Raw genomic sequence first — 22,603 nt, forward strand, 5'->3', positions numbered from 1 at the left:
ACAGACAAGAAGCATCAGCATCACCTGAGAACTTGTTAGAAATGTAATATATATTGGGCTAAGATATGTTATTAAAATTAATTTCACCTATTTTCATTTTTGAATGTGTCTGTTTGAAAATTTAGGCTGGGCGTGGTGGCTCACGCCTGTAATCCCAGCACTTTGGGAGGCTGAGGCAGGCGGATCACGAGGTCAGAAGATTGAGACCATCCTGGTGAACACGGTGAAACCCTGTCTCTACTAAAAATACAAAAAAATTAGCTGGCCCTGGTGGCGGGCGCCTGTAGTTCCAGCTACTCAGGAGGCTGAGGTGGGAGAATGGCTTGAACCAGGGAGGCAGAGCTTGCAGTAAGCCAAGATCATGCCACTGCACTCCAGCCTAGGTGACAGAGCCAGACTCCATCTCAAAAAAAAAAAAAAAGCAAAAAAAAATTAGCCAGGCATGGTGGTGCATGCCCATAATCCCAGCTACTCAGGAAGCTGAGGCAGGAGAATCGCTTGAACCCGGGAGGTAGAGGTTGCAGTAAGCAGAGACTGAGCCACTGTACTCCAGCCTGGGTGACAGAGAGAGACTCCGTCTCAAAAAAAAAAAAAAAAAAAAAAGAGGCTGGGCGCGGTGGCTCACGCCTGTAATCCCAGCACTTTGGGAGGCTGAGGTGGGTGGATCACGAGGTCAGGAAATCGAGACCATCCTGGCTAACACGGTGAAACCCCGTCTCTACTAAAAATACAAAAAACGAGCCGGGCGAGGTGGCGGGCGCCTGTAGTCCCAGCTACTGGGGAGGCTGAGGCAGGAGAATGGCGTAAACCCGGGAGGCGGAGCTTGCACTGAGCCGAGATCGCGCCACTGCACTCCAGCCTGGGCGACAGAGCGAGACACCATCTCACAAAAAAAAAAAAAAAGAAAGAAAAAGAAAGAAAGAAAGAGAAAGAAAGAAAGAAAGAAAGAAGGAAGGAAGGAAGGAAGGAAGGAAGGAAGGAAGGAAGGAAGGAAGGAAGGAAGGAAGGAAGGAAGGAAGGAAAGAGAAAGAAAGAAAGAAAGAAAGAAAGAAAGAAAGAAAGAAAGAGGAAGGAAGGAAGGAAGGAAGGAAGGAAGGAAGGAAGGAAGGAAGGAAGGAAGGAAGGAAGGAAGGAAGGAAGGAAAGAAAGAAAGAAATTTTCAGCCGGGCGTGGTGGCTCACGCCTGTAATCCCAGCGCTTTGGGAGGCCAAGGCAGGCTGATCACCTTTAGGAGTTCGGACCAGCCTGACCAACATGGTGAAACCCTGTCTCTACTAAAAACACAAAATTAGCCAGGTGTGGTGGCACATGCCTGTAATACTAGCTACTCCGGAGGCTGAGAGGAGAATCACTTGAACCTGGGAGGTGGAGGTTGCAGTGAGCCAAGATCGGACCATTGTACTCCAGTTTGGGCAACAAAAGTGAAACTCCTTCTCAAAAAAAAAAAAAAAAAAAAAAAAAAAGAAAAGAAAATTTAAAATTACATATGTGACTCACATTATATTTTTACTGGATATCACTGTTCTACTGTTGCCATTCTGAGTTGACAATTCTAATCAAAACCAAGGAAACTTGGCCAGGTGCGGTGGCTCATGCCTGTAATCTCAGCACTTTGGGAGGCTGAGGTGGGCAGATCACCTGAGGTCAAGACTAGCCTGATCAACATAGAGAAACCCCATCTCTACTAAAAATACAAAATTAGCCGGGTGTAGTGGTGCATGCTTGTTATCCCAGCTCCTCGGGAGGCTGAGGCAGGAGAATCGCTTGAACCTGGGAGACGGAGGCTGCAGTGAGCCGAGATTGCGCCATTGCTCTTGGCCTGGGCAACAGGAGCGAAACTCTGTCTCAAAAACAAAAACAAAAAACAAAACCCAAGGAAACCAGGTATTTCACTTAGCTTGTGCAGCTGTTTTAGTAGACATATAATTTCTGTTAGTTCTTGTGAAATACTGAAAATAGGTCAAAGATTTCTATTTCTACTTTTTCAGACTCCCAGAAAGTCTGTAATTTGTATATCCTTTAATGTTTGTTTTCCCATCTTTGGAGATTCCAATAATGTAGGGGTTGAAGCCCAAGGGGGTTAGGTGCACCTAACCTAAGGTGAAGGCAAATTACTGGAATTGAATTGAATTGAATCATATCTCTAGAGATGGGGGCCCAGCAAGCTGTCCAGGTGATTGTGATGCATGATAAAGTTTGAGGACCACTGTCCTAAATTATATAGTTACCCTTCCTTTATCCAAACTGCTTTAATAGATGGACTCAACTTACTGCAATCATACTTTGCATTCCAATCTATAAATCATTTTTTAATGTCTAATAGGAAGTTTAAAATATGGCCTTTAGACCTATCTACCAACCTCTTTTATTTTATACAACTCTCATACTTGTGCATCTACTGAATCTTGTCATGATATCCATAACCCTCATTATATCCATAGTTTTCGACATTTGGTTACACTGTGTGAAATCATTCTGAAGAGTTTCTTTAGTCTTTTCTAGGGAAAATACCAGGCTTTAAATCATGTTGCAAGTGATAAGAAACCTCATTTGTTTTAAAAATGCATCATTTTTTTCTGATATTAACCCATGTTAGAAGAGCAGATGCCATGGAAGTACAAGACTATGAAAAAGTAGCAATAATTTATTAACAAAGTATTGAAAGGAATAAGATATTTTCCCCTTTAATTCGATAGATAATTCCTGAGAACTTCAGTGTTTTCAGTTTGATCCAGGAAATGCGGACACAGAGGCCTTCATTAGTTCAAACTCAGGTATGAACTGTAGTGAATGGATCAGAATGTGTGTCTGAGTCTTGCCCCATCTCTATGTTTAACGGTGAGGCATCCAAAAACAGCTGACTGCTCAGATATAACACCAATTTACCATTACGTGCTCTAGAGTCCATTGCCATTTTCTGTAACTCTGAATATCCCAATATTTTTCCTGTATCCCTTGTCCTGGGTCAAATTCCTTTCATTCCTTATTTTACTGTCTGTTCAGAAAATATTAAGACACCAATGTAATATTACTTACTTCCTTACAAAGGATGTTGTAAAATTATTCAACAAACTGTTTGGCTTGTGAACTTGAAATAGCTAGGTCATGTTAACTTGAAATTTTGTAGTGATAAAATTCATCTCTGAAAGCATAGAAAATCAGGGATTTATAATTTCTACCTCAGGATGTGGTAACAAGAATACGGAGAATTCAGTCTATGTGCTCATTTTAGGAAACACTGAAAAATAAAAATAAAAAATATATTCCTATTACCTAGAGATAGCCCTATTACTACTTTTCTATAGTTTCTCCTAATTCTTACTGCATGCATACTTTTTAAAAAAACATAATTGGGCTGGGCATGGTGGCTCACACCTTTGGGAGGCTGATGTGGGTGGATCACCTGAGGTCAGGAGTTCAAGACTAGCCTGACCAATATGCTAAAACCTCGTCTCTACTGAAAATACAAAAATTAGCTGGACATGGTGGCAGCCACCTGCAATCCCAGCTACTCGGGAGGCTGAGGCAGGAGAATTGCTTGAACCTGCGAGGTGGAGGTTGCAGTGGGCGAGATCACACCACTGCACTCCAGCCTGGGCAACAGAGTGAGACTCTGTCTCAAAAAAAAAAAAAAAAATTATATATATATATAATAATCACACTATATTTATGTATCACAATCTTTTAACCTACCCCAGAACGCCCACACTTGTTCATTCCATTAGGAATGCCCTTCCCTTCTCCTCCTAGCTCAAATCTCTCACTGTCTACAATATTAATTTCACTCACATTTCTACACCAATAGTTTTACCCAACAGTTTTAGTTTTCTAAGTGGTATTCATTTTTAATATAGAATTTAGAATTGACCCATTCATTCATCAAATGTATATTGATGTTTATTAATAGGCACTTTTGTGTAATCTGTTAGAACTACTTTTAACTACTTAAATAGCAAGACCTTAAAGTGTTTAAGACACTTAGAAATGAAGATGCAAATAGTGTTAGAGATAAAACCACTGACAATGGCAATTCAGATATTTTAGTCTAGAAGTTGTTAATTAAAGGGAAAAAATAAAGAGCTATTATAATATAAAACTGGCCTGCACAGGTTTTCCACTAATAGCTGGTGGAAAAAATAACTTTTCATGTGCTGAGTGTAGGTGTTTTCTATATTCAACCTGTGAGGGAGAAAGCTTATATGAAATGAAAACATTAGCTGGTTTAATGCTGTCAGACTTGAAAGAAGGCTGATCCATGTAAATGCATAAAGATTCCAGAAGTATGGAATCTAGTTACATAAATTGCAATACTAATTTAATAAAACCATACTCCATTTCAAAAACAAATTCCATTTCAGGCCTACTTTTAAGAGTTGGAAGACAGCTGAAAAAGCCTTCACATTTTGGCATTATCAAACAACTAACTGAATTTAACAGTTGTAGCTGTTTTTTTCTGACACTACTCTAACCAGGAAATGGCACTGTAACAAGATGAGAGCTTCCTGTCTGATTTTTCTTTCTTTTCTTTTCTTTTTTTTTTTGAGATGGACTTTCACTCTGTCACTCAGGCTGGAGTACAATGGCATGATCTCGGCTCAGTGCAACCTCCGCCTGCCAGGTTCAAGCAATCCTCCTGCCTCAGCCTCCTGAGTAGGTGTGACTACAGGCAGGTGCCACCATGCTCAGCTACTTTTTTGTATTTGTAGTGGAGATGGAGTTGCACCATGCTGGCCAGGATGGTCTTGAACTCCTGACTTTGTGATCTGCCTGCCTCAGCCTCCCAAAGTGCTGGGATTACAGGTGTGAGCCACTGTGCCCGGCCCTGATTTTTCTTTCTTAAAAAAATTAGCCAGATGTGGTGGCTCATGCCTATAACCCCCGCACTTTGGGAGGCTGAGGCAGGTGGATCACTTGAGCTCAGGAGTTCAAAACCAGCCTGGGCAACATAGTGAGACCTTGTCTCTACAAAAAATACAAAAATTAGCAAGGTGTAGTGGCAGGTGCCTGCAGTCCCAACTTATTTGGGAGACTGAGGTGGGAGCATCACTTGAGCCTGGGAGGTCGAGGCTGCAGTAAGTCGAAATTGCATCACTGCACTCCAGCCTGGGCAACATGGTGCGACCACGTCTCAAAAAAAAAAAAAAAAAAAAAAAAATTAAAGAGCATACTAATGACTGTGTTGGATGATACAGACTCTGCATTCTTTCTTGCTAAAATTATCTTTGAAAAAAAAATTGTTCCTTATTTGTATAGAAATGTGTAAAGTGTCAGGGAAAACTCAGATAAAAAGTAGGTTCAAAATTAAGTGCTTGAGCAAGTACAGGCTAAAACAGAGTAGTAATAACTCATAAACCTTGTAATAGTAGAGGTCTCATTTCTCTATGGTGAAATCCTTTTGTAACCACAAATTTCCAAACCTTATTTAGTGGTTTACTTTTCTTTGGTATCTTTACTAGGACAAAATTTTAGCAACTTTATCTAAATGCACTGAACTAAGAGTGTCGAAATTAAGTTTCTGAGTCAAGTCCTAGAAATTCCTTCTGAATGACCTGGGATAAACTGTTTGTAAATAGGTATAATAGTCTATTTACTTTATAGAGCAATTGAGAGGACCAAATTAAAGCATAGACATTGAAGTTACCTATCTATACACCAACTACTATCTCTTTTTCCAGAAAAGATGAAGGTTGCTTATAAAAAATCCATCTAGAATGAAATACATTTTTTTTTTTAATATGAGCAAGGGAAACAGAATTAGAGGAATGATGGAGAGAAAGATAAGAAAGTAGGGTTAGAACATAAAAGAAACAAGTCATAAGATTCTTGTACATTAGTTACAGGTGTATCAAATATTTAGCTATTTTCTTTTTCAGCAGCATAAAAGTGCTTTGAAATCTGAAGTGAACTATGCAAGCATAAGGCATTGTTAGTAAGTTTAATAACATGCTGATTGTCCTTTTGGGTCTGCTATATTAGGATGTGATTGGTGTTCATATTCCTAAAATCTGGTCCTGCAGTTCACCATTTTTTTTCTTTTTGTTTTCATTTGTTTTGGGTTGTGATGCTCTTCAGGAACAATATGAACTGGTCTACAATGCTGTATTAGAACTATTTAAGAGACAGATGGATGTTATCAGAGATAAACATTCTGGAACAGAGGTAAAATTTAAACTAGATATGATGTCAAAAAAATTTTCATACTTGCTTTTGGTCAACGGATGTCAGATTTGTTGCAGGATTTATCCATTGTCACAACTAAATTGAGAGCTTCAGATGTGCATAGGGCTGCACTGAAAATTTCCTGTGGAAAAGAACAAATTAATTTGAGGTAACTTAACTTAAAAAATTAATCTCACTAGGTCCGGTGGCTCGTGCCTGTAATCCCAGCATTTTGGGAAGTTGAGGCAGGCAGATCACCTGAGGTCAGGAGTTCAAGACCAGCCTGGCCAACATGGTGAACCCCTATCTCCAAAAAAAAAAAATTTAGCCAGGAGTGGTGGGGCATACCTGTAGTCCCAGCTACTCCAGAGGCTGAGGCAGGAGGATTGCTTGAACCTGGGAGGTGGAGGTCGCAGTGAGCTGAAATGCCACCACCGCACTCCAGCCTGGGCAACAAAGTGAGACCCTGTCTTAAAGAGAAATAAAAATTTCAAAATAATCTCTTGGCTGGGCAAGGTGGTTCATGCCTGTAATCCCAGCACTTTGGAAGGCCAAGGTGGGAGGACTGGTTCAAGCCTAGGAGTTTGAGACCAGCCTCAGCAACATAACAATTTTCTCTACAAAAAAAGTTTTCAAAATGGCCGGGTGTGGTGGTTCACACCTGTAATCTCAGCAATTTGGGAGGCCGAGGCAGGCAGATCACCTGAGGTCAGGTGTTCAAGACCAGCCTGGTCACTGTGGCAAAACCCAGTCTCTACTAAAAATATAAAAATTAGCTGGACCTGGTGGCAGGTGCCTGTAATCCCAGCTACTCAGGAGGCTGAGGCAGGAGACTCGCTTGAACCCAGGAGGCGGAGGTTGCAGTGAGCCGATATTGCACCATTGCACTCCAGCCTGGGAAACAAGAGTGAAACTCTGTCTCAAAAATAAAAAAAGATAGTAGCCAGGCACAGGCATGTGCCTGTGGTCCCAGCTACTCAGGAGGCTGAGCTGGGAGGATTGTATAAGCCCAGGAGGACAAGACTGCAGTGAGCCATGATCCCACAACTGCACTCCTGCCTGGGCAACAGAGTGAGACCCTGTCTCAAAAAAAATTATTAAAAAAATTAATCTCTGATTAACCTACTGCTTACAGTTTTCAGCTAAATTTAGAAACAATAGGAGTAAAAGGGCAAGCATATATTCTGCTCCCATGTTTAAAATTTACTCTCAGCTCTTTTGAAGTATACAATACATTGTTATTAACTATAGTCATCATGTTGTACAACATTGTGCAGCTTGAACTTATTCCTACTGTCTAACTGACATTTTGTATACTTTGACTGACATCTTCCCAACCCCATCTCTCCCCCCACCTTCCACCCAGCCTCCTGGTAACCATTATTCTATATTCTGCTTCTATGAGCTTCACTTAAAAAAAAAAAAAAGATTCCACATATAAGTGAGATAATGTGGTATTTGTCTTTCTGTGCCTGGCTTATTTCAGTTAGCATGTCTTTCATGTTCATCCATGTTGTCACAAATAACAGGATTTCCTTCTTTTTTAAAGGTTGTATGGTACTCCATTGTGTATGTATACCACATTTTCTTTATTCATTCATCTACTGATGGACACCAAGGTTGGTTCTGTGTCTTGACTATTGTGAGTAATGCTGCAATATACATGGGAGTGCAGATATCTCTCTGACACAGTGACTTCATTTCCTTCAGATATATACCCAGAAGTTGAATTGCTGGATCATATAGTAGTTCTATTTTTAATTTTTTGAGGAATCTCCATCCTGTTTTTCATAATTTCTGTACTAATTTATGTTCCCATCAACAGGGTACAAGTGTTCTCTTTTCTTCATATTCTAACTTTTGTTATCTCTTGTCTTTTTGATAATAGCCATCCTAACAAGTGACAGATGACAGGTCACTGTGGTTTCAATTTGCATTTCCCTGATGATTAGTGATGTTGAACATATTTTCATATGCCTGTTGGCCATCTGTATGTTTTCTTTTGAGAAATCTTTTCAGGTCCTTTGTCCATTTTAAAATCAGGTTATTTGTTTTCTTGTTGTTGGGTTGAGTCCTTATGCTATGTTAGTATCCAATGCTGTTGGATACTTATCAGATGTATAGTTTGCAGAATTTTCTTCCATTGCACAGGTTGTCTCTTCACTCTGTTGATTGCTTTCTTGAATCATTGAAGTTTTGAGAATATTTTAGGATATCCAAAGGTTTTTCAGCTGGAGGCCTAAGATATAAAAACTATTATGATTTGGCCAAATGCCAATTAAAATATATTGAGAGTTCTAGGATATGCTATTTTGATCTCATCACAAAAATTGATGTTAAATACTGTGTAACCACAAAGTGTTAGATTCTGAACAAACCTTAACAAGACAAAATTACTGCTGCCTTACCTTCATGTGGCATATACATTTCTTTTTTTTTTGGAGACAGGATCTCATTCTGTCGCCCAGGATGGAGTGCAGTGGCATGATCTTGGCTCACTGCAACCTCTGTCTCCTGGGTTCAAGTGATATGTGACATATACATTTCAATTTTTTTTTTTTTTTTTTTTTTTTTTTTTTTTTTGAGATGGAGTCTGGCTCTGTCGCCCAGGCTGGAGTGCAGTGGCCGGATCTCAGCTCACTGAAAGCTCCGCCTCCTGGGTTTACACCATTCTCCTGCCTCAGCCTCCGGAGTAGCTACAGGCGCCCGCCACCTCACCTGGCTAGTTTTTTGTATTTTTAGTAGAGACGGGGTTTCACTGTGTTAGCCAGGATGGTCTCAAATCTCCTGACCTCGTGATCCGCCCGTCTCGGCCTCCCAAAGTGCTGGAATTACAGGCTTGAGACACCGCGCCCGGCCATACATTTCAATTTTTAATATCACATTTTAAATTATCAATCTGAAAATACTCACTGAGGCTGTACTGTTTTCTCAGCATTAGGAATACAAAGTGTTTCAGACATGGCCCTGATCGTAATTCTCATCATTTGAATGATGAAGCATGCTTGAGACCTCAGCAAGACAGGTGGGTGGGAAGAAAGCTGGAATAACTGTTGGGGCTAGGGAACTAATTAAGCAATCTTATAGTTAATATCAACTGCAAGGAGAAATGATATGGTGAAGGGACATGGAATAAGAATATAGTTGCTAGGAATTGTTACTTATTTTATATTCATGCCCATTTCATTGGCTAGTAATCCCAGAACAATGTCAAATAATAGAGGTGAAATAAACAATTCTAATTTTGATAGGAATTATTCTGGTGTCTCACTAAGCATAATTTTGACTTTTGATTGGACATATGAATTTTTAAATTATTTAAAGGAATAATTCATTGATTTTCATTTTCTGAAGAATTTCTTCAGAAAGCATGTTGAATTTTTTTTTTTCCGAGACGGAGTTTCGCTCTTGTTGCCTGGGCTAGAGTGCAATGGCGCGATCTCAGCTCACTGCAACCTCTGCCTCCAGGGTTCAAGTGATTCTCCTGTCTCAGCCTCCCTAGTAGCTGGGACTATAGGCATGTGCCACCACGCTTGGCTTATTTTGTATTTTTAGTAGAGATGGGGTTTCTCCATGTTGGTCAGGCTGGCCTCGAAATCCTTACCTCAGATTATCCGCCCACCTCGGCCTCCCCAAGTGCTGGGATTACAGGCACGAGCCACTGCACCCGGCCAACATGTTGAATTCTTATCAATTGCATATTTTTGCATTATGGAGTGATTAGATGGATTTTCCCTCCTTTGACCTTTTAATGCAGTCATATAATTATATGATTATCAACCATCCTTATACCCTTAGAATAAAGTCTACTTGAAAAAAGAATATTGTCTTAATGTGTTGCTGGAGTAACTGTGCTAATATTTTATTTAGGTTCTAGGAAATGTCAGTACTCAAATTTAGCCCAGTAGCAGTGCCATGGCTCTGGATAGCTGGGTTGTTTGGAGTGGGTCCTTAGCCAGTAAATGGGGATACAGGAACACAGTTCAACCCCTCACAAGGGGAACTGGTTAAAAATAGCCATGGAGGACTTCTGCTTCTAGAAAGATCTAGTAGAGATACTTTTCCTATTCCTTCCACTAAGTACAACTAGAAATCCTTGATATTATACATAAAACAAACACTAGAAAACTCTGAGGGATGGAGAGAAGAAGGCAGACTAGTCAGGGCCCTCCAGACTTGAGGAACAAAATGGTGGTGAGCTCCCTCGGTTTTCTTTGCCTCATATAATTTAAACTTGGTGCTTAAGATGCCAACAACTGAGAAATGCCAACAGTGCAGAGAAAAAAGATGCCCCAATAACAGCCTGTTATCTCTAGCCAAAGAACCAGTAAATGGGCAGCCTGTCAAGACAGAACATTATTAGACAATAATCATTCTACTGTAGCCAACACTGAAGCAAAAGGTGACCCAATCTCATCCATGCCAACAAAGGCTGAGTGGGGAGCCTAGACTTCCACCCTTACAAGGCTATAATAAGGTGTCCAATACGCCTTCTTGGGTGGTGTTAGAGAAGGGCAAGTAGAGAGCTGGAACTTTCATCCCCACTGGCATGTAATGAGGCTCCCTATCCTGCAGTGTCAATGGAGACCATATGTAGAATCAGAAGAGGCCCAGTGGAAACTAAACACTTTCACCATCATTAGTGGTAATGAGGCCACCACTATCACAGTGTCAGTGGAGACAATGTGAGGAACCTGGGCTTCTACCTGGTATTAACATGACTCCACAATGCTTTCCCATTGAAGTGGTGTCAGAAGAGGCCTAGTAGAGAGTCAGGACTTTCACAGTCACCTGGTGGTAATGAGGCCACTCCCACCACAGTGTCAGTGGAGAACAAGTGAGGAGCCTTCCCAACAGTGCATCCCCTGGAGTGTCAACAGAGGCTAAGTGAGGAACAGGTGGAGGTAGGATCCACCTGGCAGCAATGAGGAAGCACCCCCTACCATTTCCCTTGCTAGAGAGTATCAAAAAGCCCCAGCAAGGGCCAGGTGTGGTGATGCATGCCTGTAATCCCAGCACTTTGGGAGGCTGAGGCGGGCAGATCACTTGAGGCCAGGAGTTTGAGACCAGCCTGGCCAACATGGTGAAGCCCTATCTCTACTAAAAATACAAAAGTTAGCTGGGCGTGATGGTGTGCACCTGTAATCCCAGCTACTCAGGAAGCTGAGGCATGAGAATTGTTTGAACCCAGGAGATGGAGGTTGCAGTGATCTGAGATCGCACCACTGCACTCCAGCCTAAGTGACAGCGCAAGACTCTGTTAAAAAAAAAAAAAAAAAAAGCCCCAGCAAAAAGAGAAGGCTTAACTAAGATTCAGAGTTTCATGATAATGTGAAAATACCCAGATTTCAGTTGAAAATCACTTATTATACCAAAAACCAGGAAGATCTCAAACTGAATTTAAAAAAGGACAATAGGTGACAACACTGAGATGATACAGATGTCAGAATTATCTGACAAGGATTTTAAAGCAGCTAAGATAAAAATGCTTCAATGAGCAATTAAAAGTATGCTTAAAACAACAACAATAAAAACAATAAAAAGAATGAAAATATAAAAAAAGAAAAAAAGTAAACACATGCTTAAACCAAATTTAAAAATACAAAGTCTCATTAAAAAAAAAAAAAGAATCTCAGCAAAAAACGAGATATAAAGAGAAGCAAATGGAAATTTTAGAACTTAAAAATACAGTAAATGAAGCAAAATAGATGGGTTCCACAGCAGAATAGAGGGTACAGACAAAAGAATTAATGAATTGAAAAGTAGAACAATAGAAATTGCCCAGTCTGAACAACAGTGGCAAAATAGACTGAAAAAAATAAACAGGGAACTAAGGGATGAGAAAAAAAGAAAGAAAATCTAGCATGTGTCATCAAAATCCCAGAGAGAAAAGAGAAAGGGCAGGGCTGAAAAAGTACTGGAAGATACATCATAATTAAATTTCTGAGAACAAAAAACAACAAAAAAGTTTTAGAAATCAGCCAGAAAAAGATGACACCTTAACTGTAGGAGGAAAACAATTAGAATGACAGCATATTTTGCATTAGGAATCATAGAGGTCAGAAGGAAGTGGCACAATATTTTCCAAGTGCTGAAAGAAAATAACTGTCAATCCAGTGAAAGCATCCTTCAGGGATGAAGTGGAAATCAAAACATTCTCAGATGAAGAAAAACTAAGATAACCTGTTACCAGTAGACCTACCCTAAAAAAGTGGCAGAGGAAGCTTTCTAAACAGAAAGGAAATGATGAAAGAAGGAAGAAGGAACATAATAAGCAAACATGGGTAAATATAATAAACTTTCCTTCTCCTCCTGAGTTTTATAAATTATGTTTTACAATTGAAGCAAAAATATAACACTGACTGATGTTGTTCTAAATGTATTAAAGAAAATATTTTAAATGCTTGTAACAGGAGGATGGTAAGAAACATAAAGGAAGATAAGGCTTCCACACTTGACCTGGTAAAATGATAACACCAGTAGAGTGTGATACCATATATCTATATCTATATCTAGAGCCATGACTAAAAAAAGGCTATACAACGCGATATAATAAAACACACTATAGGTAAATCAAAATGGAATTCTAAAAAATGCAAGAAAGAGAAAACGTCAGGAAAAAGAAAATAGCAATGAGAAACAGAATAAAAAGAAAACAAAAAATAAAATAGCAAAATGAAACTTGACCATATTAATAATTACATTAAACATATAAGCCTAAATACACCAATATTTACTGGTGGTAGAGTGAATTGCCAGACTGGCATAGAGAATTAAAAAAACAATTCAACTATATGTTGTCTATGAGAAACTCACTTCAAATATATAAGAGGGCTAAAAACAAAGGAATGGAAAAAAGATGTATCATGTAAACATGAGTCAAAGGAAAGCAGGAGTGACTGTTAATATCAGATGAAGTAGACTTCAGAGTAAAGACAATTATCAGAGATTGGGAAAGATAATGATAAAAGGGTCAATCTGCCAGTAAGACATAATAGTCCTAAATGTATATAGACCAAACAATGAAGTTGCAAAATATGTGAAGAAAAACTCATAGAACTTAAAGGAGAGAAACAGATGTTTCACAGTCATAGACAGATACTTCAATATTCTTCTTTCAACAATTTTGATAGAACTAGACAGAAAACCAGCAAGGATATAGGTGAACTCAATACCACTAACTGACAAAATCTAGTTGACACTTACAGAACACTCTACCTAATAAGAATACACATTCTTTTAAAGTACTTATGGAAAATATATATCAAGATAGAGTATATCCTGAGCCATAAAACAAATCTGAAAATTTTTTAAAAATTGAAATTAGGCGGGGAGCGGCGGCTCACACCTGTAATCCCGGCACTTTGGGAGGCCAAGGTGGGTGGATCACATGAGGTCAGGAATTTGAGACCAGCCTGACCAGCCTGGCCAGCCTGGCCAAACCCCGTCTCTACTAAATATACAAACATTAGCCAGGTGTGGTGATGGGTGCCTGTAATCCCAGTTACTTACAAGGCTGAGGAAGGAGAATCGCTTGAATCCAGGAGGCGGAGGTTGCAGCAAGCCGAGACAAGATCACTTCACTCCAGCCTGGCCAACAAAGCGAGACTCTGTCTAAAAAAAAAAAAAAAATTGAAATTATACGGAATATATTTTCTGACCACAATAGAATCAAATTAGAAATCAGTAAGAGACCGGGCATGGTGGCTCTTGCCTGTAATCCTAGCACTTTGAGAGGCCAAGGTGGGAGGATTCCTTGAGGCCAGGAGTTGAAAATGATCCTGGGCAACACAGGGGGACCCTGTCTCTACAAATACTAAAATTCAGCCAGGTGTGACAGCATATGCCTGTAGTCCCAGCTACTCAGGGGGCTGAGGTGGGAGGATTGCTTGAGTCTGGGAGGTCAAGGCTGCAGTCAACTGTGATTGTGCCACTGCACTCCAGCCTGGGTGACAGAGCGAGACCCTGCCTCAAAAATTAATTAATTAAAAAAAGAAAAAATCAGTAACAGAAAGGTAATGGAAAAGTATCCAAATACTTGGAAATCAAACCACACTTTTCTAAATAATCTATTAGGTCAAAGAGAAAGTCTCAAAGGAAATAAAGAAACACAGTGAATTAAACAAAAATGAAAATACAACATATCACAATTTATGAGACAGAAGCTATAGCAGTACTGAGAGGGACCTTTACATTACTAAGTGCATCCATTAGAAAACAGTATAGGTCTCAATAATCTAAGCTCTCACTCCAAGAATATAGAAAATGAAATAAAGAGCAGAAATCAATGAAATTGGAAACAATAATAGAGAAAAATCAGAATTGGTTTTTGTTTGTTTGTTTTTGTTTTTTTGAGACAAAGTTTAACTCTATCACCCATGCTGAAGTGCAGTGGCATGATCTTGGCTCACTGCAACTTCCGCCTCCCAGGTTCAAGCGATTCTCTTGCCTTAGCCTCCCAAGTAGCTGGTACTACAGGTATGTGCCACCATGCCCAGCTAAGTTTTGTATTTTTGTAGAGACGGGGTTTTGCCATGTTGGCCAGGGTGGTCTTGAACTCCTGACCTTAGGTGATCTGCTTGCCTCAGCCTCCCAAAGTGCTGGGATTACAGGCGTGAGCCAAGGTGCCCAGCCTGGTTTTTTTAAAAGATAAAAAAAATTGGTTCTTTAACAAGATCAATGAAATTGAGAAACCTTTTTAAAAACTGACACAGATAAAAAGGGAGAAAATAAAAATTATCAATATCGGGAATAAAATAGGAGCTATGTTGCCCAGGCTGGTCTTGAACTCCTGGGCTCAAGGGATTTTCCTGCCTTGGCCCCCCAAAGTGCTAGGATTACAGGTGTGAGTCACCACATCCAGCCCAGAATGGATTATTTTCTCAAACACAATCCACCACAATTTATTCAGCATGACATGGATAATTTGAATAGCCCCTTAGTGATTAGAAAAACTAAATTTGTAATTTTAAAACTCCCAAAAAAGAAATCTCAGGCCCACATAGTTTCACTAGAGAATTCTATCAAATGGCTGGGCGCGGTGGCTCAAGCCTGTAATCCCAGCACTTTGGGAGGCCGAGACGGGCGGATCACTAGGTCAGGAGATCGAGACCATCCTGGCTAACATGGTGAAACCCCGTCTCTACTAAAACAATACAAAAAACTAGCTGGGCGTGGTGGAAGGCGCCTGTAGTCCCAGCTACTCGGGAGGCTGAGGCGAGAGAATGGGGTAAACCCGGGAGGCAGAGCTTGCAGTGAGCTGAGATCCGGCCACTGCACTCCAGCCTGAGTGACAGAGCGAGATTCCATGTCAAAAAAAAAAAAAAAAAAGAGAGAATTCTATCAAATGATTAAGGAAGAATTAACACCAATTTTATACAGTCTATACCAGGAAATAGAAAAGGAAGAGATACTTTCCAATTAATATTTTTATTTTGGTACAATATATCATTTTAATCTGCTATTTTAGCCATTTTTAAGTGTACAATGTAGTGGCATTAAGTATGTTCACAATGTTGAGTGACCATCACTATTTCTGGAACTTTCATTATTCTAAACAGACACTGTATCCATTAAACAATAACGCCCTATTCTCCCCTCCCACTGGCCCCTGGCAACCATCATTCTACTTTCTGTCTTTATGAATTGGACTACTCTAGGTACCTGATATGGGTGGAATCATATAGTATTTGTCCTTTTGTGTCTGGCTTATTTCACTTAGCCTAATGTCCTCAAGTTTCTTCCATGTTATAACATGTGTCAGAATTTTCTTACTCATTAAGGCTGAATAATATTCCATTGTATATGTTTATACACACACACCTCCCACACACACACGCACACATTTTGTTTATCCATTCATCCATCAATGGATACTTGCGTTCCTTCCACCTTTTGGCTGCTGTAATGCTGTGATAATCACTGGTATACAAATATATCTTTGTATCCCTGCTTTTAATTACTTTGGGTATAACCCAGAAGTAGAATTACATGTGGTAATTCTATGTTTAGTTTTCTTGTCGAACAGCCATACTGTTTTCCATAGCAGCTGTGCCGTTTTACATTCCCACCAACAGTACACAAGGGTTCCAGTTTCTCTTTTTATTTTCTGGTTTTTTTTTTTTGAGACGGAGTCTCGCTCTGTTGCCAGGCTGGAGTGCAGTGGCGCAATCTCAGCTCAGTGCAACCTCTGCCTCCTGGGTTCAAGCGATTCTCCTGCCTCAGCCTCCTGAGTAGCTGGGATTATAGGCACATGCCACCATGCCCAGCTAATTTTTGTATTTTAGTACAGATGGGGTTTCACCATGTTGTCCAGGATGGTCTCGATCTCTTGACCTCATGATCTGCCGGCCTCAGCCTCCCAAAGTGCTGGGATTACAGGCGTGAGCCACCATACCTGGCCTATTTTGTTTTTTTGATGGCAGCCATCCTAATTAGGTGTGAAGTGGTATCTCATTGTGATTTTGATTTGTATTTTCCTAATGATTAAACATCTTTCTGTGGTCTTATTGGCCATTTGTATATCCTCTTCAGAAAAATATCTCTTCAAGTCCTTTGTCTTCCCCTACCCACCGCTACTTTTTTTTTAGTCAGGGTCTTGCTCTGACATTCAGGCTGGAGTCTAGTGGCACCATCCTGGCTCATTGAAGCCTCAAACTCCTGGGCCTTAAGTGATCCTCCCACCTCAGCTCCTGAGTAGCAGAAACTATAGGTATGCACTACCACATGAAGCTAATTTTTTTTTTAACTTTTTTTTTAGAGACAAGTCTCATTGTGTTGCCCAGGCTAGTCTCAAACTCCTGGCCTCAAGGAATCCTCCCACGTCAAACTCCCCAGTAGTTGGGACTACAAGCACGAGCCATGGTGCCCAGATTTGGCTCATTTTTTAAATTGAGGCTGTATGTGGTGGCTCACGCCTATACTCCCAGCACTTTGGGAGGCCGAGGTGGGCAGATCACTTGGGGTCAGGAGTTCGAGACCAGCCTGGCCAACATGGGGAAACCCCGTCTCTCCTACAAAGACAAAAATTAGCTGAGTATGGTGGTGTGTGCCTGTAATCCCAGTTACTTGGGAGGCTGAGGCAGGAGAATTGCTGGAACCCAGGAGGCAGAGGTTGCAGTGAGCCGAGATCGCACCACTGCACTCCAGCCTGGGCGACAGAGCAAGACTTTGTCCCCGCCCACCCTCAGAAAAAAAAAAAAATTGAGTTGTTTACATGTTGTTGAGTTTCAGGAGTTCTCTATATATTCTGGATATTGATCCCTTATCAGATATGTGATTTGCAAATATCGCCTTCCATTCAGTCAAAGGGTTGCCTTTTTGCTCTGTTGATTGTGTCCTTTGGTGTGTCAAAGTCTTAAATCTCAATGAAGTCCAGTTTTCCTATTATTCTTTTGTTGTTTGTGACTTTGGTGTCCTATCCGAGAAATAATTGCCAAATCCAATGTCATGAAGCTTGCCCATTTTCTTATAACAGTTTTACATTTTACCTCTTATGTTTAGGTATTTGATCCATTTTTGAGTTAATTTCTGTATGTGCCATAAGGGTCCAACTTCATTCTCTCTCTTTTTTTTTTTTTGATGGAGTTTCACTCTTGCTGCCCAGGCTGGAGTGCAATGGCACAATCTTGGCTCACTGCAACCTCCACCTTCCGGGTTCAAGTGATTCTCCTGCCTCAGCCTCCTGAGTAGCTGGGATTACAGGCATGCACCACCACGCCTGGCTAATTTTGTATTTTTAGTAGAGATGGGGTTTCCTCCATTTTCATCAGGCTGGTCTCGAACTCCTGACCTTAGGTGATCCACCGCCTCGGCCTCCCAAAGTGCTGGGATTACAGGCGTGAGCCACTGCACCCAGCCTCAACTTCATTCTTTTGCATGTGTATATTCAGTTTTTCCCAGAATCATTTGTTGAAAACACTCTCCCTTCTCCACTGAATTTTCTTGGCACTTTTGTCAAAAATCAATTGCCCACCATATGTAATTGTGTTTTTCTAAGCTCTTCTATTTCACTGGTCTTTAGTCTATACTATGTCAGTACAACACTGTTTTGATTACTGTCACTTTGTAGCAATTTTTGAAATCAGGTAGTGTGTCATTCAACTTTGCTCTTCTTTTTTAAGATTGTTTTGACTATTCAGTGTCCCTTGAAATTCCATGAATTTTATTCTGGTTTTTAAACAAATTATGTAAAAATGCCATTGGGCTTTTGATAAGAATGGCATTGCACCTGTAGATCAGTTTGAGTAGTAATGTTGTCTTAACAATAATATGTTTTCCACTCCTTGAACAGAGAATGTCTATTTATTTATATCTTGTTTAATTTCTTTCAGCAAAGCTTTGTAGTTTTCAGTATACAAGTCTTTTGCCTCCTTGGTTAAATCTATTCTTAAGTATTTTATTCTTTTTGGTGCCATTATAAATATAACTGTTTCCTTAATGTTCTTTTCAGATTGTTCATTGCTAATGTATAAAAATGCAACTCGTTTTGTGTGTTCATTTTACATCCTGCAACTTTGTTGAATTTGTTTATTAGCTCTAGCAGATTTTTTGTGGAATCCCATATATAAAAGCATGTCATCTGAGAATAGAGATAATTTTCCTTTTTTTTTTCCTTTTTTTTTTGGAAACAGAGTCTCACTCTTTCGCCCAGACTGGAATGCAGTGGCGTGATCTCGGCTCACTTCAACCTCCGCCTCCTGGGCTCAAGCAAGTCTCCTGTTTCAGCCTCCCAAATAGCTGGGATTACAGGTGTGCACCACCATGCCCGGCTAATTTTTATATTTTTAGTAGAGACGGGCTTTCACCATGTTGGCCAGGCTGGTTTCGAACTCCTGACTTCAAGTGATCCACCCGCCTCAGCCTCCCAAAGTGATGGGATTACAGGCATGAGCCACCGTGTGCAGCCTTTTTTTTTTTTTTTCCAATTTGAATGCTTTTTTTTTCTTGCCTAAGAACAAAATTACTTTAAAAAATTACTTTGGCTAGAACTTTAGTACCAAGTTGAATAAAAGTGGTAAAAGTCGGCATTCTTGTCTTGTTTTTGATCTTAGGGGAAAAGCTTTAAGTCTTTCACCATTGAATATATGTTAGTTATAGGTTTTCATATATGGCCTCTATCATGTTGAGAAAATTTCCTCACATTCCTATTTTCAGGGATTTTAACATGAATTTTGTCAAATGCTTTTTCTGCATCAATTGAGATGTTCAAAATGGATTTTAACATCTCTGAAATGAAGATATATTTTATAATCAATGGTATTTTAAGATTCTATGAACCACAGTAACACATTTCATAATATGATAATTGCTATAAAAAATGAGGATTGGGAGGCTGAGGTGAGAGGAGCACTTGAACCCAGGAGGTCGAGACTGCAGTGAGCCATGTTTGTGCCACTGCACTCCAGACTGGACAACAGAACAAGACTCTAACTTAATTAAAAAAAAAAAAATGATTGAAGCCAGGCACTGTGATACACACCTGCAGAGTCCCAGCTACCTGGGAGGCTGAGGTAGGAGGACTCCTTGAGCCCAGGAGTTTGAGGCCAGACTGGGCAATATAGCAAGGCCCTGTCTCTTAAAAAAGAAGAAGATTGAGCATGGCTGGACAGGCGCAGAAGTGTGATTTTAGGTTGGGTGGTCAGGGAACGTTTCCTTATGCAGATGACAGTTAAGCAGAGATCTAATTACTTAGAAGGAGACAGCCATGCAAAATTTGGAGCAAAAATATGTTCATCAGGGGGAATACTAAGTGTAAAAGCCTTGACTTGGAAGTAAGTTTGGCATGCAAAAGTAATGGCAAGAAACACAGTATATTTAGAGCACAGTGAGGAAGAAAAGAGTAGAACAAGATGAAATAGATCCAGAGTACCTATAAAGGGCTGAGATGCTGAAATTTCTAAAGGCAGAGTGTTTTTGAGACTAAAGTTACTCACTAAAGAACATTTTAAAAACTCCCACATTTGAAAAGATGATATACACAAATCCTTTCTAGTTTCTATGACACTATTAATCCTTTATTCTGGCCATCTCAGCATATGAACGAGTTCTTGCTGAGTTCAATATTTTGGAAGCTAATCTAACCCTTTCATGAATTATTTTAAATCTTTGTATTTCCTGAAAAATTACTTCTCAGCCTTCTAAATATTAAAATATCTTATTGACATTGCTTCACTGAAAACCAGCCTTTGACTTATTTCTTTTAAAGAGTCAAGCAAAGTATTGTATTCCTGAGCAAAATCACACTCTCCAAGCAGACTCTTATTCTCCTAACTTACCAAAAAGGTGAGTACAATTTTATATATCTAAATGTTGACTAATTGTGTCTGGGAGATGAATCTTATGCTTATACATCATTGTGATGCTAGGAAGAGGCCTATTTGGGGTATGGTGTCATTATTACGCTTTCTTTTTGTTTTAGTACCATAAAAGCAGCAAAAATGATGAACCAACAGAGGACAAAAATGGAAAACACAGAATCATCTTCCTTTGACTTTAGGACTTCTGAAATAAGTGCAAAGGAAGAGCTAGTTTTGTACCCTGCTAAATCAAGCACTTCTTTTGACTTTCTGGAGCTAAATTACGGTTTTGACAAAAATGCTGATAAAACCATGAAACGGCAGACAAAGGCATTTCCAATAGTTGGGGAACCTCTTCAGAAGCATCAAAGTTTGGATTTGGGCTCTCTTTTGTTTGAGGCATGTTCTAATTCTAAACCTGTAAATGCAGCAGGAAGATATTTTGATTCAAAGGTGCCAATAACACGGACCAAATCAACTCCTTTTGAATTGATACAGCAGAGAGAAACCAAGGAGGTGGACAGCAAGGAAAACTTTTCTTATTTGGAATCTCAACCACATGATTCTTGTTTTGTAGAGATGAAGTCTCAAAAAGTAATGCATGTTTCTTCAGCAGAACTGAATTATTCACTGCCATATGACTCTAAACACCAAATATGTAATGCCCCTAATGTAAAGCACCATGACTCTAGTGCTCTTGATGTATGTTCTTACATACCTTTAGTGGAAGATCCTTATTTTTCATCATGGCCTCCAAGTGGTACCGGTTCTAAGATGTCTCTTGATTTACCTGAGAAGCAAGATGGAACTGTTTTTCCTTCTTCTTTGTTGCCAACATCCTCTACATCCCTCTCCTCTTATTACAATTCACATGATTCTTTATCACTGAATTCTCCAACCATTATTTCCCCACTATTGAACCAAGAGTCTGCTGTACTAGGTAAGTTATTTTTTAAAGTTTGCATAGAATTTTAGGTTTCACTTTGTTTCTATAGAATATTTGGTTTCTTCTCATCTTCTCTCTTCTCTGCTTCTTCTCTTTCTTTTTTTTTTTAGACAGAGTCTCGCTCTGTCACCAGGCTGCAGTGCAGTGGTGCGATCTTGGCTCACTGCAACCTCTGCCTCCCGGGTTCAAGCAATTCTCCTGCCTCAGCCTCTCGAGTAGCTGGGATTACAGGCACGCACCACCATGCCCAGCTAATTTTTGTATTTTTAGTAGAGATGGGTTTTCACCATGTTGGCCAGGATTGTCTCGATCTCTTGACTTTGTGACCCCCCCGCCTTGGCCTCCAACATGCTGAGATTGCAGGCATGAGCCACTATACCTGGCCTACTTCCTTCTCTTTCTTCTTCCTGCTACTCCTCAAATAAATACATCCCATGAGTGTTTTAATGCTGTAATAAGTTGAAAATAGCAACATCAAACATATAATATTCCATGAAACAGGCAGCAATGGAGGCGGTCAAGATCTGGTACAGGATCTGTACCAGCAGGAGTGCTTCTAAAGAAGGCACGCCTCATTCCTAAAAATGTATATCAATGGCCCACAATATACTGTTTTTTAAAAATATTTTTTGAAACAGAATCTCACTACATTGCTCATGCTGGAGTGCGGTGGTGTGAACATTGCTCATTGCAGCCTTGATGTCCTGGGCTCAACTGATCCTCCCACCTCAGCTTCCCAAGCAGCTGGGACCACAGGGACACGCCACTATGCCCGGCAAATTTTTTTTTTTTTAAATGGGGTCTTGCTATGTTGCCCAGACTAGTCTCAAAAATCTGGCCTCAAGCAATCCTCCCACCTTGGCCTCCCAAAGTGCTGGGATTACAGGTGCAAGTCAACACACCTAGCTTCAGAATTTACTCAACATATAGAAGCAGCTTCCAAAAGAAGAGCAGAAAAAAATGCGATCAATAGCACCCAGAATTTTTGTTGCACAATTATGTGGCTAAAATGAGTTGAACATATTGCTAAAAACTGAATTCTCTTCCTGCGGGAGTTGGAAGGGGAGAACCTGATTTCTTGCTCTTTTGTAATAATTTAGTAGATGAGAATACATGTTTATATTTTGTGTAAAAATTTTATCTTATGTATACCTTTACTTTCATGTTTTATCTCTTTTATAATTTTGTATTTTTGCATATA

General features: G+C 39.9%; 1 protein-coding gene across 11 annotated transcripts in view; it reads left to right on the plus strand.

Annotated features, from left to right (window-relative positions):
• The window catches only part of PTPN22 (protein tyrosine phosphatase non-receptor type 22), a 64,680-nt gene that overhangs the window by 18,104 nt on the left and 23,973 nt on the right, over positions 1 to 22,603 (plus strand). For 9 of the 11 annotated variants that reach the window (XM_023222800.1, XM_023222795.3, XM_023222798.3 and 6 more), the window contains exons 10-13: positions 2,697 to 2,774; positions 6,073 to 6,159; positions 20,366 to 20,442; positions 20,579 to 21,396. In XM_023222800.1, the coding sequence (XP_023078568.1) occupies positions 2,697 to 2,774; positions 6,073 to 6,159; positions 20,366 to 20,442; positions 20,579 to 21,396 (1,060 nt within the window). The remainder of the gene's footprint in view (positions 1 to 2,696; positions 2,775 to 6,072; positions 6,160 to 20,365; positions 20,443 to 20,578; positions 21,397 to 22,603) is intronic. The other 2 variants (XM_023222794.2, XM_023222799.1) reach the window with 1 other exon arrangement.

Source organism: Piliocolobus tephrosceles, chromosome 1, assembly GCF_002776525.5.
Source record: "Piliocolobus tephrosceles isolate RC106 chromosome 1, ASM277652v3, whole genome shotgun sequence".
NCBI lineage: Eukaryota > Metazoa > Chordata > Mammalia > Primates > Cercopithecidae > Piliocolobus > Piliocolobus tephrosceles.